We start from the raw sequence: 20,039 nt of genomic DNA on the forward strand, positions 1-20,039 counted from the left end.
ACTATTAGTTGTCAGCATATAATAAACAATAATGGCCAATTGATTGAAACCCGGTGGGTGGTCTCTGATTTTTTTTCATGGTTTTATACTTAACAAAGGTACAAATAAAACTGGGTTTGGATGTAATGTCTTGCCCGGGAAATTCTTTTCTGTGGAGATGCCCTAAAAGAGAGTGCAGGGGTAAAGGATAAAGTGGTAGTATGGCTTGTGAATTGATTAATCAAATTTTAACACATTCAGTGGTCATTAACCCTGCCCCCCACCCCCTTTAGCCTCTCTCCAGCCCAGCCAGGACAGTGCAAATTCCATTAAGTGACCAGCAGCTGTCCAGCGACAGATGCCTCACCAGTCCTGGTCCTCTCTTCCTGCTCCCTGGAGGCATGGGGGTCATTGTGAAAGGGCTGGGGTGTGGGTGTCCAAATCCAATACAGTCCTGTGGAGGAGATGTGATGATGCTCTTAGCTCATCACCATCAAATGAGCATCTGCCTTCTTCTCATGCTTGAGCAGACATTACTGCAGGTTTGTAAAAGCCTCTCTGTTGCTCTGTATCAAATGATGAATGGGTTAAAAAAAAAAAGAGCACCGAAAATAAGCATGGTTTATGAAGGATGTGTAGATCTTACTGTTCTTACTCTTGTCTGATCTCAGTCTTCCATGAGTTTCAGAAACTGTGCTACAATAAAACAAATTGATATATATTTAATGAAGCTTTTGTTTAAGTTTTTTAGAATTTGTATTTTTTTTTTTACTAAATAAAAAAGCCTTGAGCCAGAGTTGAATTCAAGGGAGTTCATTCGGATGCTTCCCATGGTCGGGATCTCTTGTAATGAGCATCTTGTTAGTTGAATATAGGTCTTTGAAAGTTTTGCGTTTCTCATGGTGCTTTTACTGTCATCTTTCCACTTCTTATTTTTTTTTTTCCTCCTCTACTTATTCTTATTGTTTTTTTTTTTGTTTGGCACCAAACGTCATGGAGCTGAAGCTTGGCTGCAGCAAGCAAGCAGTTAAAGATTTGAGCAGGGTCAGACGACTGGAGGCGTAGGAGGGGGTGGAAAGGATCAGGGAGGGGAGGCGTGTTCTGAACATAGGGCGCGTGGCGAGTGAGCAGGTGGAGGACGGGCAGCTGAGGAGTGGTGAAGGGAGGGGGCCACATCCATTTTGGAGGACTCTTGGGGTTCAAAGGGACCCTGGAAAAAAAAGGAAAAAAAGAATAAGGCAGCCCCATCTGGAAGGGTGGTGGGGGTTGGAGTGTGAAAGTGGTGTCTGACACTCTCTCTTTTGTTCTTTCGTGATGCAGTAGGGATGGGGGGTGTGCTCTCCTGCCTGTATGGGGCGGGGGAGGGGCAGGGAACAATAGTGCTGGCCGAGGAATCGAAAAGCCTTGCCTATGCTACTGAGAAGAGAATAAGAGAGGACAGGAGAGGCAGGAGGAAAGCTTTCAGAAAAAGAATGGAAGGGACATTATTTATTCTATCTGCATATACTGAGCCAGGTACACAAGGCTGTTTTAGAGGAGTAATGTATGCCTGTCATGTGACATTAGGCTTTAAGAGATTACACACCACACTCATAAGGGATATCCATGTTTGTAATCGCATTCGTATTCATATTTCTTGAATAGATTGTGTTAAAGCATCATAGCTATATGCACCTGCTTTTTAGCTGCAATGCGATTATTTCCCTACCGTAATAGCTGCATTAAAAATCCATTAATCTCTGATGCAGTCCCTTCCTGGTTGAGTACAATGGTCATCCGTTACACCCCAACCCCTGATATGCTTTACTGTGGAAAAATATGAACATCACAAGAATCTCAATAAGCTGGTGGCAAAACTCAGTTCAGTGCCATGGCACCAGAATGGAGAGTGTGGCGCAGATGTAATAGGTTTTTGTGTCTTTTACATTTGGTTACGTGGCATGGCATTTGTGTGTGAGGATGGGGAGAGGAGGTGGAGAGGAGAAAGATTCATTTATCTTCATTAGAGTGTGCTCTGGACAAGACTTTAACCTGCAGGGAAGGCGAGAGACATGGAAATACATGAAAAATCTTCCCCCCAAAAATTGAAGGCTCCTTTTTTTCTCTGTCTACCTCTTGGTCTCCCTCCTTCCAGCACAACACACATTCCTTAAGGCCAGTGTAGGTGTGGACTACCTGCAGCAGCAGTAGCAGCTCTCCGTGGTGCTGAATAAATGGGCTACATGGAGAGGTTTGTCAGTGCTCTGTGCTCATACACCACCAAGTGGTGGGGGGAAGGGACCCAATTACAGCAAGGCGAGACAGAAGAGAAGGAGGGTTTCACTGGCATCTTACAAACGAGTGCTTCCTGAACATCAATAGGTTAAAACGGGGAATAAGGACAAGTAAAAAAAACAGAATTCTTGCTGAAGCCATAATAATATTCCGATGACACTTTATTCGAGGTGCACCTACTCAGTGCATTACACATTCATAATCAGTGCATGAATATTTTATAAAGCAATGCTAAAGTATTTATGAAAGGCTTTTATCATAACGACAAAGATTCGATTGAAGCAGAAAAGACATGTTGTTACTGTCATTTAAGGAAAAAAGTCTATATATTGTAAACTATTTGCTTGAAAAAAGGATTAGTATGTATTTGTCTATGTCCAGATTTCAATAACCTCAAACTCAAGTGTTAATCAAATGTTCGTGTATGAAACTTCTATGAAGCATTATGTTTACCTTTTACAAATTAGTCATGAATGTGTTATTAGTTTGTTTGTTTTTTAAAGCAAGTGAAGAACATGAAAATTATGGATTAAAAAGCTAATTTCAGTAGCACAGTATATCTCAGTCTTAAAGCTTCTAATGATGGTTGATGGTTGTTTTTCCTAAGTATCTAAAAAATCATATCCTCTAATATCCTCTTAACACAACCCTGACAACTATTGAATATGCACATGTTCATCAAATAAAATGTCAACCAATATTTTTGATTACCATGATTTGAACCATGCATTTCTCTTCTTCTTTTCTTATATTAATTGCTGTGATACTGTGAAGGAAGGACTGAACGTGTAAATGGGATTCCCTGAGATTTTTACATGTAAAATCTGGACAATAAACAGGACAATAGGTGGAGTGGTAGATCATGCGGGGACACCGCCTTTTCAGGCTCCTCCGCTTCTAACACTTTTGGTGTATAGCGCCTCCTGGTGGCTACACACACTACTACCTAACACACAGGCTCCCAAGGCTGGTTCTAAAAGGGTGGTGATTTAAATGCTTTAACACACCCACTACAACTTAACCTGATTATCTAAATGTATTAGAGCCGAAAAGACATTACAATTTACAGGATTACTTCAGATCCGGGTCATGGAATCCATATCCTAAATAACTGTGTTATTCACAGAGTTTGATTTTTTCTTCTTCTTCTTTTCATAACAGACAACCTGTTGTGCCTTTCCAAATTACTCTGTTGTACACCAAATGCCCTGAGGACTTTTTAAAATGACATGGCATGCATTGGTCTGGACCGTATTTAATTCAATTAAATTCCATAAATTTTTATTTGTATAGCACTTTTAACAATGAACATTTTCTCAACGCAGCTTTACACAGATAGTGTGTTTACAAAGAACGAATAAGAATTCCTATTATAAGTGTAAGTTTGTCCCTGATGAGCGAGCCGGTGGCGACGGTGGCAAGGAAAAACTCCCTGAGATGGCATAAGGAAGAAACCTTGAGAGGAACCAACCCTAATCCATCCTCATCTGGGTGGCACTGAATATCCATTTATTACAGCTAAATGATGTTGAGGTGTGCAGTGATGGTGATCAAATGCAAACTGTAGTCCTGAGTCAGTGAAGCAGAATGTTGACATTAAGTACAGTTTAAATCCATCTTTAAAGCTCCTGTGTTACTTTGTAATTTCATAGATCCCCAGGCCATTGATGTGAAACATCTCCAGCTTTTCAGAGTGGCCTCCATTTGAAGAGAACACCATCCAGTCCCTATACCAGAATAGTACAATTTCCAAATGCTTTGAAATCGAATATCAGTTTTAGACAAACATTTACACTAGGTGCTAACATTTGGTATAAAGAGAAACTAGCAAATACAACTCTAAATAGTTGTATTCATTACACAGACAATGGATGCAATTGCTGTTGATCTTGAGAGCACAAAAGTATTGCAGGCTAATTGTTTTGTTTAAAAAAAACCTCATGAATTAAAAGAAAATGCAGAACAAACAAAAACAAAGGAATTTCAATATTATGGAAATAAATATCTGTGTAATTAAACCTGACATTTTGTTAAATTTTGCAGAATTTCCAAACATTATTCTTCAAAAACAAAAAAGGAACATCTGCGACTGATTATTTCCAGACTAAAAAAAATAATAAATTGAAATGACTGAAAAAAATAGATGCATTTGTGGCAGTCAAAGTCTCCAGAATAACTTCAAGAGATCCTACAAGATAGTCACTTGAACCTGGCAGCTCATTCTCTGCAAAATATACTGAACACAAATGTTCTTGAGACTACTAGGATAAAGGAAGTAAAGGTGTAAGGGAACTGATAGCTCAATGGTTACTGACTGGCAGGTTGGAAGTTCAAGTCCGTGCAAAACCAAGGTGCCACTGGTGGATCTTCCTCTCTGCTACTAACCCTGTACTCTGACCCCAGCTTCCTAACAAGCTGGTATACATGAAGAATGAATTGCAATGTGCTGTAGTGTACATGTGACAAGTAAAAAGCTGTTTTTTTCTACTGATGTATTTCAATTCAAACACGTGTCACATCAATTATTAGATGTATTGATTTTATAACTGTTTACTGCATTTTGCATTCAAATTACAATACAAATTTGATTTGTCACAAACATAGACACACAATACGACATGCTTTTGCTTGAAATTTTTTAATGACTGTTAGTGACGTAAAATACTGTAGAAAAAAGTAAGGGCATACCATACAGTAGGGGACGTGATATCTCAGGGGATAAGATGTTGTCTTGCTGAAGGTCTTGGGTTCACTGCTGAGCCCTTAAACAATAATAAATTACATAAATGTAAGTTGCTTTGAATCAGAGCTGTAAATGTAAAATATTAGTATTTTATGTTTTTACAAAAATAAATAAAAATAATCAAAATTAAAAAGAGCAATACAAATAGAATAAATAAATAAATTAGATTTTATAATAGTGTAATAATCACAGTGATTTTATTGTGCCTGTGCAGCATTACCTGAGCCAATGCCCTGAAGAAAAACTATTGTTTTATGTCATCTTAGACATGATAATGAGGTGCAACATTGGTGAAATGCTGTATGCTATGAAATGTACTGTCAGGCTGCCAGCTATGGATGCAAGAGCAGGATAAAAACTTTGTTTAATGTAGCAGCCAAAACAACGATGTAATACAGTAACAGAGTCAAGGTGCAGGCAATGGTCAAGCGCTCAACAAATCAACATAAACTATGGAAGGCAAGAGCAAGTCAAGGAAAAATAAACAATATCAAGAATCAAGACAGCTATCAGAATATTTTGGAATATTTGTAAAAGGCTTGATGATAACTGGATCTGATGATTTAGTTATTAAAGGTTCTAGAGTGTCTACTTTGCAAAGCGAAGTAGTATTAAATGTACACTGGCGAACAAAATTAGAGAACAATTTATAAACAATTGAACAATTCTGAAATAATGTCATCTTCACTGCTCAACAGTTGACGGAGTTTTTGTCCTGTCTATACCATGCTACCAGAACACCTATTCCACAAAATAACTAAGGCATTTCCAAAAAAAACATTATTTTCCAGAAAACACAATGATCAAAATTAGAGAACACTTTCAGATACCTCCCAGTTATTGGTGTTAATCTGGCACCGGGTGCTAATTTCCTTGATTATCTGTCAACCCCTATTTAACTGGCAGCCTAACTTCCAGTTTCACTGACTCTGCAAGATAGTGGGCCGTTCTAAAGTTACTGAAAGCCTCTGGCAGCAGGTTGTCCAGATGAAGGCCAAAGGGATGACCCTATCAGCCATAGCAAGACAAGTTGGTCGTTCCAAATCTGTGATTTCAAGAATATTGAATCTTTACAACATCACAAACTCATTCAAGTCCGCCAAGAAGGCTGGTCGTCCACGGAAGACAAATAAAAGAGAGGACAGGATACTGCGGAGGATCTTAATGGGCAATCGTTTCCACACTGCAGCTGGAATTGTTTACCAGTTCAGCGCTGAACAGGGTAAGGATCTGTCTCGTCATACAGTGTCTCGACGTTTAAGAGCATTTGGACTGAAAGCCCACTCTGCAGTGACCAAACCTCTCATTGGCAGAAAGAATCAAAAGGCTAGACTAAGCCGAACATTATGTTCGGCGACAAACTGGAGAAAGACTGAACCCAAAGTGTGTAAAGAAGTCAGTGAAAAGTGGAGGAGGAAGTGTCATGGTTTGGGGCATGTTTTCTGCAGCAGGAGTTGGGCCTCTTATACAGCTACATGGCAGAGTGAATGCAAATGTTTATCAGAACCTTCTTCAACAACATATGGTTCCTTCCCTGCGTTCATCACCCAATCAGCCCGCAGTGTTCATGCAGGACAACGCTTCATGTCACACAGCAAAACGGGTAAAGCAGTTCCTTAAAACTGAAAACATACAAAAAATGACATGGCCTGCCCAGAGTCCTGATCTCAACCCAATAGAGAACCTCTGGAAAATCCTTGGCGACAAAGTTATGGCCAAGAAACCCACTACAGTCACCGAACTTTGGAGGAGACTGGAAGAAGAGTGGACCAAAATCACACCAGAGCAGTGTGAGAGACTAGTGCTGTCCTGTGGCCGCAGATGTGCTGAAGTCATTCAGAGCAGAGGCCTCTACACTTCCTACTAATTGCTGACTGTTGTAACCTTCAGAACATTTTGTTGTAATCTTTTTCCATGCTACAGTCATTGTTGTTCTCTAATTTTGATCAGTGTGTTTTCTGCAAAATAATGTTTTTTTTTTTTAAATGCCTTAGTTATTTTGTGGAAAAGGTGTTCTGGTAGCATGGTATAGACAGGACAAAAACTCCTTCAACTGTTGAGCAGTGAAGATGACATTATTTCAGAATTGTTCAATTGTTTATAAATTGTTCTCTAATTTTGATCGCCAGTGTAAAAAAAAAAATATATATATATATATATATATATATATATATATATATATATATATATATATATATATATATATATATATATATATATACAGTGAGAAAAATAAGTATTTGAACACTCTGCTATTTTGCAAGTTCTCCCACTTATAAATCATGGAGGGGTCTGAAATTGTCATCGTAGGTGCATGTCCACTGTGAGAGACATACAGTGGGTACGGAAAGTATTCAGACCCCCTTAAATTTTTCACTTTTTGTTATATTGCAGCCATTTGCTAAAATCATTTAAGTTCATTTCTTTTCCTCATGAATGTACACACAGCTCCCCATACTGACAGAAAAACACAGAATTGTTGACCTTTTTGCAGATTTATTAAAAAAGAAAAACTGAAATATCACATGGTCCTAAGTATTCAGACCCTTTGCTGTGACACTCATATATTTAACTCAGGTGCTCTCCATTTCTTCTGATCATCCTTGAGATGGTTCTACACCTTCATTTGAGTCCAAAAAATTTTTATTATACTGATTGGACTTGATTAGGAAAGCCACACACCTGTTTATATAAGACCTTACAGATCACAATGCATGTCAGAGCAAATGAGAATCATTAAGGTCAAAGGAACTGCCTGAAGAGCTCAGAGACAGAATTGTGGCAAGGCACAGATCTGGCCAAGGTTCCTAAAAAATTTCTGCAGCACTAAAGGTTCCTAAGAGCACAGTGGCCTCCGTAATCCTTAAATGGAAGACGTTTGGGACGACCAGAACCCTTCCTAGAGCTGGCCGTCCGGCCAAACTGAGCTATCGGGGGAGAAGAGCCTTGGTGAGAGAGGTAAAGAAGAACCCAAAGATCACTGTGGCTGAGCTCCAGAGATGCAGTCGGGAGATGGGAGAAAGTTTTAGAAAGTCAACCATCACTGCAGCCCTTCACCAGTGGGGCTTTATAGCAGAGTGGCCCGACGGAAGCCTCTCCTCAGTGCAGGACACATGAAAACCCGCATGGAGTTCTCCAAGATGGTGAGAAATAAGATTCTCTGGTCTGATGAGACCAAGATAGAACTTTTTGGCCTTAATTCTAAGCGGTATGTGTGGAGAAAACCAGGCACTGCTCATCACTTGTCCAATACAGTCTCAACAGTGAAGCATGGTGGTGGCAGCATCATGCTGTGTGGGTGTTTTTCAGCTTCAGGGACAGGACGACTGGTTGCAATCAAGGGAAAGATGAATGCGGCCAAGGACAGGGATATCCTGGACGAAAACCTTCTCTAGAGTGCTTTGGACCTCAGACTGGGCTGAAGGTTTACCTTCCAACAAGACAATGACCCTAAGCACACAGCTAAAATAACGAAGGAGTGGCTTCACAACAACTCCGTGACTGTTCTTAAATGGCCCAGCCAGAGCCCTGACTTAAACCCAATTGAGCATCTCTGGAGAGACCTAAAAATAGCTGTCCACCAACGTTTACCGTCCAACCTGACAGAACTGGAGAGGATCTGCAAGGAGGATTGGCAGAGGATCCCCAAATCCAGGTGTGAAAGACTTGTTGCATCTTTCCCAAAAAGACTCCTGTCTGTATTAGATCAAAAGGGGGCTTCTACTAAATACTGAGCAAAGGGTCTGAATACTTAGGACCATGTGATATTTCAGTTTTTCTTTTTTAATAAATCTGCAACAGTGTCAACAATTCTGTGTTTTTCTGTCAGTATGGGGTGCTGTGTGTACATTCATGAGGAAAAGAAATGAACTTAAATGATTTTAGCAAATGGCTGCAAAAATTACATTGCAATTGTTTGCAATTACAGAGGTCAAACGTTTCCTGTAGTTTTTCACCAGGTTTGCACACACTGCAGGAGGGATTTTAGCCCACTCTTCCACACAGATCTTCTCTAGATCAGTCAGGTTTCTGGCCTGTCGCTGAGAAACACGGAGTTTGAGCTCCCTCCAAAGATTCTCTATTGGGTTTAGGTCTGGAGACTGGCTAGGCCATGCCAGAACCTTGATATGCTTCTTACAGAGCCACTCCTTGGTTATCCTGGCTGTGTGCTTCGGGTCATTGTCATGTTGGAAGACCCAGCCTCGACCCATCTTCAATGCTCTAACCGAGGGAAGGAGGTTGTTCCCCAAAATCTCGCAATACATGGCCCCGGTCATCCTCTCCTTAATACAGTGCAGTCGCCCTGTCCCATGTGCAGAAAAACACCCCCAAACCATGATGCTACCACCCCCATGCTTCACAGTAGGGATGGTGTTCTTGGGATGGTACTCATTCTTCTTCTTCTTCCAAACATGTTTAGTGGAATTTTGACCCAAAAGTTCTATTTTGGTCTCATCTAAACACATGACTTCCTCCCATGACTCCTCTGGATCATCCAAATGGTCATTGGCAAACTTAAGACGTGCCTGGACATGTGCTGGTTTAAGCAGGGGAACCTTCCGTGCCATGCATGATTTCCAACCATGACGTCTTAGTGTATTACCAACAGTAACCTTGGAAACGGTGGTCCCAGCTCTTTTCAGGTCATTGACCAGCTCCTCCCGTGTAGTTCTGGGCTGATTTATCACCTTTCTTAGGATCATTGAGACCCCACGAGGTGAGATCTTGCATGAAGCCCCAGTCCGAGGGAGACTGACAGTCATGTTTAGCTTCTTCCATTTTCTAATGATTGCTCCAATAGTGGACCTTTTTTCACCAAGCTGCTTGGCAATTTCCCCGTAGGCCTTTCCAGCCTCGTGGAGGTGTACAATTTTGTCTCCAGTGTCTTTGGACAGCTCTTTGGTCTTGGCCATGTTAGTAGTTGGATTCTTACTGATTGTATGGGGTGGACAGGTGTCTTTATGTAGCTAACGACCTCAAACAGGTGCATCTAATTTAGGATAATAAATGTAGTGGAGGTGGACATTTTAAAGGCAGACTAACAGGTCTTTGAGGGTCAGAATTCTAGCTGATAGACAGGTGTTCAAATACTTATTTGCAGCTGTATCATACAAATAAATAGTTTAAAAATCATATATTGTGATTTCTGGATTTTTTTTTTTAGATTATGTCTCTCACAGTGGACATTCACCTGCGATGACAATATCAGACCCCTCCATGATTTCTAAGTGGGAGAACTTGCAAAATAGCCGGGTGTTCAAATACTTATTTTCCTCACTGTATATATATATATATATATATATATATATATATATATATATATATATATATATATATATATATATATATATATATATATGTATATACACACACACACACACACACACACACACACACACACACACACACACACACACACACACACACACACTTATATATAGACTATATATGTAGTTTAAGTCAAAAGTTCAGACACTCCTTCTATTTTTTAAGTGTAAATAAGTGTACATACTGAAGAAATACAAACTATAAAAGAACATGTATGGCATTATGTAGTAAACAGTAAAAAAAAAAATTTTTTAAGTGTTTTTACCATTACAACCCAGTATGTTTTATATTTTACACTGTTCAAAGTAGGTACATTTAGCTCATGCCATTCTTTCATCAGTTTCATGAGGAAATCACCTGGAATGCTTCTCAATTCAAAGGTGTGCTTTGTCAAGTGTTCATTTGTGACATTACTTGTCTTCTTAATGTGCATTAGACCATGGATTGTCTTGTGCAGAGGAAGGGTGGATACACAATAGCCCAATTAGTGCTGCTACAAATACTGTACAAATCCATATTATGCAAGAAACATTAAGTTAATTAAACAGAAAAGACAGTCCATCATTACTTTAAGAAATAAATGGTGTCAATTTGAAAAAAATCTCAAGAACTTTAAATGTATCCCCAATTGCAGTTGCCAGAACTATCAAACTCAAAACTCAAAATCTATAATGAACCATATCTAATGGGGACCATCTTAGGATAGAAAGACCAAGAGCTACCTCTGCTACAGCGGATATGCTTCTAAGAATTACTAGCCTTAGAAACTACTGTTTCTCATAAAAGCGAAGGAACCTTTACTTCAAAAGCACAACAAGAAGGAGAGACTTGTTTGGGTCAAGAAACACAAGGAATGAACATTAGATCAATGGCAAACTGGTTGGATGAGTCCAAATATAGAGTGTAGAGTGTGTGTAATCTAACAGTTCCTAAAAGTGTGGTTCCCACTGTGAATCATGAAAGAGGAAGAGTAATGATGTGGGTGTGCTTTTGCTGGTGACACTTTTCTTGTTTTAGTCCAAATTTAGTGCACACTTAACCAGCATGACTACCACAGCGTTTTGCAACGACATGCCATCCCAGCTAATTTGCACTCAGTCGGACCATTATATGTTTCCAATAGTACAATGACCCCAAAAACACACCTCTTGGTTTATGTAAAAGCTATTCGAGTGATGGAGATCTGCATCAGACCTCTAAAATCACACGTTTGGGATGCACTGGAGGGTGAAGGAAAATCAGCCAACAAGCACTCAACTTCTCTGGGAACTCCTCAAGATTGTGGGAAAACTATTCTAGATGACATGAGGCTGAATTTAAGAATGCCAGGAGTGTGCAAAGCTGTCATGAAAGCAAAACGTGGCTACTTTGAAGAATGGGAAATAGAAAACATATTTTAGGTTGTTTAACAGGGTTTTGTTCGGTATTCTTGTTCAGTATCTTCAGTATTAATGTACAATAGGGAAAATAATAAAAACAAAAACAAACAAAAAAAAAAACACTGGGGAATCTGTGTGTGTGAGTGTGTGAATGTGTGTTATACAGGAAGTAGAATGCTGTTTGCTAATGGGACTGGGCCTGGGTGTTGGCTCAGAGCCAGAGACAGGTGCGTCAGCGGACCGGTTTGGTGAGTAGCTCGGGAGAGGCGCTGTGGTGCTCCGGCCGCTAGGAGGATCACTGCGCGCCGCCACACTGCACCACAAAAAAGCGATGTCCGTCCAAGTAGCCCAGATCACGGTCAGAACCTAGTTCCACAAAGAGTTCCCGTACAGCGGCTGTGTTTTTGGACAGCATGGCCACTCTGACAGGCGACCGGAGGGCTTTTGCTCACAAGATTAACAGGTCTGTACGAGTTTTGTGTCTACGCTAGCTGGCTAACGCGACGCCGCTCTGCCTCCCGCACGCCCCGCGTTCTTAACTCGGCTCCAGGCGACCGCGACAGCTGGACTGCGCTTTCATTACCGCTCACAATTGTGTCTCCGCACAGCTTTCAGAAAGACTGATCCGGGGATTGGTGCTTATAATACAGAAAGCGCTTCACAGATTCCTTCTACAGCTGGTTTATTATTATTATTATTATTATTATTATTATTATTATTATTATTATTATTATTATTATTATTATTGTTATTATTATTGTTATTGTTATTATTCTTACCTCTGACCGCGCAGTGGGAGGGTAGAGTACAGTACAGTACAGTGTAGTGTATAGTAAAGTGGAGTATAGGCTGGTGTGCAGTGTAGTATTGTGGAGTACAGACTGTAGAGTTGTGTATGCTGGAGTGTTGTGAAGAGTCTTGTGGAGTGTAGACTATAAAGTGGTGTGTAGTGGAGTATATTATGGTGTATAGTGGAGTATTGTGGAGTGTAGACTATAAAGTGGTGTGTAGTGGAGTATATTATGGTGTATAGTGGAGTATAGTGAAGTGTAGACTATAAAGTGGTGTGTAGTGGAGTATATTATGGTGTATAATGGAGTAAAGTGAAGTGTAGACTATAAAGTGGTGTGTAGTGGAGTATATTATGGTGTATAATGGAGTATAGTGAAGTGTAGACTATAAAGTGGTGTGTAGTGTAGTATATTATGGTGTATAGTGGAGTATTGTGAAGTGTAGACTATAAAGTGGTGTGTAGTGGAGTATATTATGGTGTATAATGGAGTATAGTGGAGTGTAGACTATAAAGTGGTGTGTAGTGGAGTATATTATGGTGTATAGTGGAGTATAGTGAAGTGTAGACTATAAAGTGGTGTGTAGTGGAGTATATTATGGTGTATAATGGAGTAAAGTGAAGTGTAGACTATAAAGTGGTGTGTAGTGGAGTATATTATGGTGTATAATGGAGTATAGTGAAGTGTAGACTATAAAGTGGTGTGTAGTGTAGTATATTATGGTGTATAGTGGAGTATAGTGAAGTGTAGACTATAAAGTGGTGTGTAGTGGAGTATATTATGGTGTATAATGGAGTAAAGTGAAGTGTAGACTATAAAGTGGTGTGTAGTGGAGTATATTATGGTGTATAATGGAGTATAGTGAAGTGTAGACTATAAAGTGGTGTGTAGTGTAGTATATTATGGTGTATAGTGGAGTATTGTGAAGTGTAGACTATAAAGTGGTGTGTAGTGGAGTATATTATGGTGTATAATGGAGTATAGTGAAGTGTAGACTATAAAGTGGTGTGTAGTGTAGTATATTATGGTGTATAGTGGAGTATTGTGAAGTGTAGACTATAAAGTGGTGTGTAGTGGAGTATATTATGGTGTATAATGGAGTATAGTGGAGTGTAGACTATAAAGTGGTGTGTAGTGGAGTATATTATGGTGTATAGTGGAGTATAGTGAAGTGTAGACTATAAAGTGGTGTGTAGTGGAGTATATTATGGTGTATAGTGGAGTATTGTGAAGTGTAGACTATAAAGTGGTGTGTAGTGGAGTATATTATGGTGTATAATGGAGTATAGTGGAGTGTAGACTATAAAGTGGTGTGTAGTGGAGTATATTATGGTGTATAGTGGAGTATTGTGAAGTGTAGACTATAAAGTGGTGTTTAGTGGAGTATATTATGGTGTATAATGGAGTATAGTGTAGTATTGTGGAGTGTAGACTATAAAGTGGTGTGTAGTGGAGTATATTATGGTGTATAGTGGAGTATTGTGGAGTGTAGACTATAAAGTGGTGTGTAGTGGAGTATATTATGGTGTATAGTGGAGTATTGTGGAGTGTAGACTATAAAGTGGTGTGTAGTGGAGTATATTATGGTGTATAGTGGAGTATAGTGGAGTGTAGACTATAAAGTGGTGTTTAGTGGAGTATATTATGGTGTATAATGGAGTATAGTGTAGTATTGTGGAGTGTAGACTATAAAGTGGTGTGTAGTGGAGTATATTATGGTGTATAATGGAGTATATTATGGTGTATAATGGAGTATAGTGGAGTGTAAACTATAAAGTGGTGTGTAGTGGAGTATATTATGGTGTATAATGGAGTATATTATGGTGTATAATGGAGTATAGTGGAGTGTAAACTATAAAGTGGTGTGTAGTGGAGTATATTATGGTGTATAATGGAGTATAGTGGAGTGTAAACTATAAAGTGGTGTGTAGTGGAGTATTGTGGGGTATTGTGGGGTATTGTGGAGTGTAGACTATAAAGTGGTGTGTAGTGGAGTATATTATGGTGTATAATGGAGTATAGTGGAGTGTAGACTATAAAGTGGTGTCTAGTGGAGTATATTATGGTGTATAATGGAGTATAGTGGAGTGTAGACTATAAAGTGGTGTTTAGTGGAGTATATTATGGTGTATAATGGAGTATAGTGTAGTATTGTGGAGTGTAGACTATAAAGTGGTGTGTAGTGGAGTATATTATGGTGTATAATGGAGTATAGTGGAGTGTAAACTATAAAGTGGTGTGTAGTGGAGTATTGTGGGGTATTGTGGGGTATTGTGGAGTGTAGACTATAAAGTGGTGTGTAGTGGAGTATATTATGGTGTATAATGGAGTATAGTGGAGTGTAGACTATAAAGTGGTGTGTAGTGGAGTATATTATGGTGTATAATGGAGTATAGTGGAGTGTAGACTATAAAGTGGTGTGTAGTGGAGTATATTATGGTGTATAATGGAGTATAGTGGAGTGTAGACTATAAAGTGGTGTGTAGTGGAGTATATTATGGTGTATAATGGAGTATTGTGGAGTGTAGACTATAAAGTGGTGTGTAGTGGAGTATATTATGGTGTATAATGGAGTATAGTGGAGTGTAGACTATAAAGTGGTGTGTAGTGGAGTATATTATGGTGTATAATGGAGTATTGTGGAGTGTAGACTATAAAGTGGTGTGTAGTGGAGTATATTATGGTGTATAATGGAGTATAGTGGAGTGTAGACTATAAAGTGGTGTGTAGTGGAGTATATTATGGTGTATAATGGAGTATAGTGGAGTGTAGACTATAAAGTGGTGTGTAGTGGAGTATATTATGGTGTATAATGGAGTATTGTGGAGTGTAGACTATAAAGTGGTGTGTAGTGGAGTATATTATGGTGTATAATGGAGTATAGTGGAGTGTAAACTATAAAGTGGTGTGTAGTGGAGTATATTATGGTGTATAATGGAGTATAGTGGAGTGTAAACTATAAAGTGGTGTGTAGTGGAGTATTGTGGGGTATTGTGGGGTATTGTGGAGTGTAGACTATAAAGTGGTGTGTAGTGGAGTATATTTTGGTGTATTGTGGAGTATTGTGGAGTGTAGACTATAAAGTGGTGTGTAGTGGAGTATATTTTGGTGTATTGTGGAGTATTGTGGAGTGTAGACTATAAAGTGGTGTGTAGTGGAGTATATTTTGGTGTATTGTGGAGTATTGTGGAGTGTAGACTATAAAGTGGTGTGTAGTGGAGTATATTTTGGTGTATAGTGAGATATTGTGTAGTGTCTCTGAAAGTTTTGGAACTGTGTGGTCAGATATGTTCCATGTGAAATCTCTACTTTCTGTTGCATTGTTAATCAGGCCAGTGTTGTCACCTCCACACTTCCCTTACATCAGGTTTCATTTAGTCTCAGTGTTGTGACTCGGTTGTTGTCACGCCTATCACCAAAAAAACGAAAACAGTTCTCTTTTTATGTTAACCAAATTAATTTCGTTTTTATTTTTACTTCTAATTTCTACTGTACCAGTACTGTAATCGCCTCATCAAGCAGGACTCTTCTGAGCCTTTTATTTCCTCTGCATTGTAGCAGTGCAGGAACCAGTTAAGAGATTAACCTCATCCACATGCAGGTGAAGTCAGTGCTCAGATTGCAGAGGAATCTCATGGTACTCTTGGAATGTGACAGGAACATGATTCCCCTTTTTGCCTTTACGTAGACCTGAAAATTGTCACATCAGGTCACATATTCAGGTGAAGCCTAAACTTACAATTACATTCTAACTCACTGTTGTTTTTGTCACTGTGTTGTTTTTTTTTGTCTTCTGTGAGACTGAGTTCATTGTTTGAGTGCAGGATACAGGAAAAGGGTGGGTGATTGTTGCATTTAAAGGAGGAAAGTTTCCTTTTTCCTCTTTAAGTAGGAAATGGATTTCCATTGAGCATGCAAAGCTCATGAATAGGATCAATGTATTTCTGTACCTGTTTCCAAACAAGGACGTTTGTAAGGATTACAACGAGTAAAAGCAATACAAAGTTGACCCCATGAACACATCCACACATTGTGCCGCTACATGATATCTGTTTTTCTCTACACTTTTTGTGAGATGAGTCAGAGTGGCTGCCTTACAGCTTCAGGCTCCTCGTTTAGATCCTGAGCTCAGGTTACTGTCTGTACGAGGTTTAACTCCTACTGTCCAGAAACTTGCACTGGCTATGCTGAATTAACCCTTGGTGTGAATGTTTGTCTGTGAATGATGGATTTTTGCTCCATTCAAGATTCCCAGATTAAGTTTAGGATCCACTGAGATTCTAAAACATAATCCTGTAAAAATTGTGAAATAATTTGGAATGATTTCTCTCAGTACACATGACTAGGCCTCAGTACCATGTTGTAATTCTTTTTCTTTTTCTGCACATACAAGCCAGAAGTGCATCAGCTCAGGAAATAAGTTGCTGGCCAGCCAGAGAGGAGTGACCCCTGGGATAGTTCCTTCATCCGGTTCACAGGAGGGGTGTTGCATTGCATGGCTTTAAAACTTGCGAAAGTTTTAGTAATTGCGCATTTACGAGGTACAGACAAACCGACGGTAGAGTGCGATGGACAGCTTTGTTTACAGGGGGTGTGTGTTTTGTTGCCATATACAATGAGCAGCAGGCATATGGAGAGAAAGAATGTCAAAGGGGGAGCCTAGAGCTGTGGCAGCTGTGTGTGTGTGTGTGTGTGTGTGTGTGTGTGTGTGTGTGTGTGTGTGTGTGTGTGTGTGTGTGTGTGTGTGTGTGTGTGTGTGTGTGTGTGTGTGTGTGTGTGTGTGTGTGTGTGTGTGTGTGTGTGTGTGTGTGTGTGTGTGTGAGTGAGTGAGTGAGTGAGTGAGTGAGTGAGTGAGTGAGTGAGTGAGTGAGTGAGTGAGTGAGTGAGTGAGTGAGTGAGTGAGTGAGTGAGTGAGTGAGTGAGTGAGTGAGTGAGTGAGTGAGTGAGTGAGTGAGTGAGTGAGTGAGTGAGTGAGTGAGTGAGTGTGAGGAAGTGGGCCAGTCTGTGAAGGAGCAGCTGCACACTGTCTTGGACAGCATGCGGAGGACGTTGCGGGGGTCTGGGGCTGTGTTGGGCCATAAAAGGAGCAGAGTTTTGGCATAATGTCTGTTGTCTGTCTGAATTGCAATCTACAGTGCAACTCGAATGATCTTGCAGCTAGTCGTTAAATGATAAACGTGTTTAGATTTCAGCCGTGTTAGTGTCAAAATAGAAGCGGTGAAAACTAAAGTGTACACCACAGAGCTGTGGATTTCTCCAACTGACCGTGTTCATTAATTCCCGAGAACAGAGGCCTATGTTAATGTCATCGTTCTAGAACATTAATATAAGGGAGTTGGATGGAGGACTCTACAAAAAGCAAAAAAAAAAACGTGTGTATATTTGTATATACACACTATATGGACAAAATGAAATGAGGACATCTGACTTTTCCAGCACAGTTGAATAGAATGTCTTTGGATGCAGTAGCATGAAAGTTTCCTTTCATGTGAACTAGGAGACCATGCCCCCTGTGCACAAAGCTAACTTCATGAAGATATTTTTTGCAAGGAAGATCTCCCGCTATAGAGCTCTGACCTCAAACCTGGTGAACATCTCTGGGATGAATTGGAATGCTGACTGCACCCCAGGTCTCCTCAACTCATCTACATCAGTACCTGATTTTACTAAAAGCCTTGTGTCTGAATGAGCACAATCCAAAATCTGGTGGAACATCCTATTTATAAGAACAAATCGGGACTAAATGTGGAATGCGATGCTCAAAAAGCAAAAACCGTACTTATGACCGGGTGTCATAAGTCAATATAGTGCATGTTAAAATGATTTTTGTGTCTGGCTTGTAGAAGAGATTAGGCTGATAAGTCTTCAGGACAGATGGCTTTGTGCTTTGCTTTTTTTGGTAATATAATAAACTGCTATTATTGCTACTATAGCGATAAACATAACTATAATGAGATAAGTTGGTAAAGAATGACAAGTTGTTTGGTAATGCATTTCAAAAAAAGTTTGCTTTGGCAAAATGCTTTAGAATAATAGGAATATAATACTGCTGACATAGGAAAATATGTAGCTCTAGGCTGATAACTGTGCTTCCTGAAGTGTTTTATTCCTGACTAAAGGAATACTTGACTCAATTCTATTCTCTCTCTCTCTCTCTCTCTCTCTCTCTCTCTCTCTCTCTCTCTCTCTCTCTCTCTCTCTCTCTCTCTCTCTCTCTCTCTCTCTCTCTTTCAGGACGGTAGCTTCAGAGGTCAGGAAACAGGTAACTCGTGAGTATGGCTCCCCTCAGCTCTCCAAAAAACGAAGTGGAGCCCATCAGTCGGTGAGTAATAGCACTTTCATACCGAGCAATGCAGCACAGACAAGTGCATGTGTTAAGATCATATAACCTTTTGTAAAAAAAAATAAAATAATAATAATACAGAGAAGTATGAGTGCAAATTCTGGAACTAGATCTCAAATATCATGCTGCACACTTCAAATAGGGCACTAGATAGGGTGTATCGCTTCAATCTGTTTTTACCCACATTTTAGTAAGAAATACAGAATATCTCTAAATAAATATCCTCCGTCATCTCAAGGCCGTGGAGAGACCTTCAACCAGATCCAGAACGCAGCTGCATGACTTGTTCTCCACCTTCCTTTCAAGTTTGTTTTTAAGTTCTCCCATATCACCCCTTCGCAAACGCTCCCCCCGCTGGCTTCCTGTAGATGCCCACATCAGATTTAAAACACTGATGTCTGCCTACAAAGACAAAAATGGACCCCTCTACCCCACAATCCCTCCATTCTCTACCACTGCTCGACTGTTCCCACCATCTCTGAGGTCGCATAGTAGGCATGATTCCAGACAATCGTTCAAGAAGGTTCTGGTGCCTGAATCAGCCGGTATAGAAATGACGTCTACAGACCTATCTTTTCCAGCAGTACTTTAAATGAGCACTTATCTTATTAAAAGTACTTCTTCTGACAGAGTTTTAGACTGATGGCAGTCCTGGTCTGTGTCACAAAGCACCAGTATTAGAAAGTATGCATTGATGGAGACTTTAAAGCACTTTAGGGAAGCTCTGGATAAGAGCGTCTGCCAAGTAAGCTGATGATCAAATTGGGATAGTGCCTATTTAAAATAAATAAAACACTCACTTCAGTATTGAAGTTTTTCTTCAGTAAAGCCATTTCAGACAGATTATTAAATTGCTTGAAAGTCATCTGATAAATCCTATTTTATCTCAGATGTCTAGATGTCGAAGTCTCGACTGTGACTCCATCAATACAGATTATGCAGGATTTCGGCATCTCATCTGCCAAAATAACATCATTTTGCAGCATGCATCAGTAGAAAAAATGGTCACTGAAGGGTTAGCAACAAAAGTTTTTGGACACCTGACTATAAGTTTCATATGTGTTTTTTAAACATCCCATTCGACATTTCATTCCCATTTGCTGTTATATAAAGCTCCACTCTTCTGGGAAGATGTTTGATTTAGGAGTGTAGTTGTGAATTTCTAGATTTAGACACAAGGGTTTTAGTAAAGTCAGGTACTG

At 39.7% G+C, this 20,039-nt stretch overlaps 1 protein-coding gene across 10 annotated transcripts in view; it reads left to right on the plus strand.

Moving 5' to 3' along the window:
- The first annotated feature begins 11,928 nt into the window (after positions 1–11,928).
- Positions 11,929–20,039, plus strand: part of dock6 (dedicator of cytokinesis 6) — a 55,005-nt gene continuing 46,894 nt past the window's right edge. For 8 of the 10 annotated variants that reach the window (XM_083524254.1, XM_083524257.1, XM_083524258.1 and 5 more), the window contains exons 1-2: positions 11,930–12,166; positions 18,729–18,816. In XM_083524254.1, coding sequence (XP_083380380.1) covers positions 12,117–12,166; positions 18,729–18,816 — 138 coding nt within the window. In that variant the 5' untranslated portion in view covers positions 11,930–12,116. Of the gene's footprint in view, positions 12,167–18,728; positions 18,817–20,039 lie in introns of all 10 variants that reach the window. The other 2 variants (XM_083524259.1, XM_083524256.1) reach the window with 1 other exon arrangement.

Source organism: Silurus aristotelis, assembly GCF_946808225.1.
Source record: "Silurus aristotelis genome assembly, chromosome: 21".
Classification (NCBI taxonomy): Eukaryota; Metazoa; Chordata; class Actinopteri; order Siluriformes; family Siluridae; genus Silurus; species Silurus aristotelis.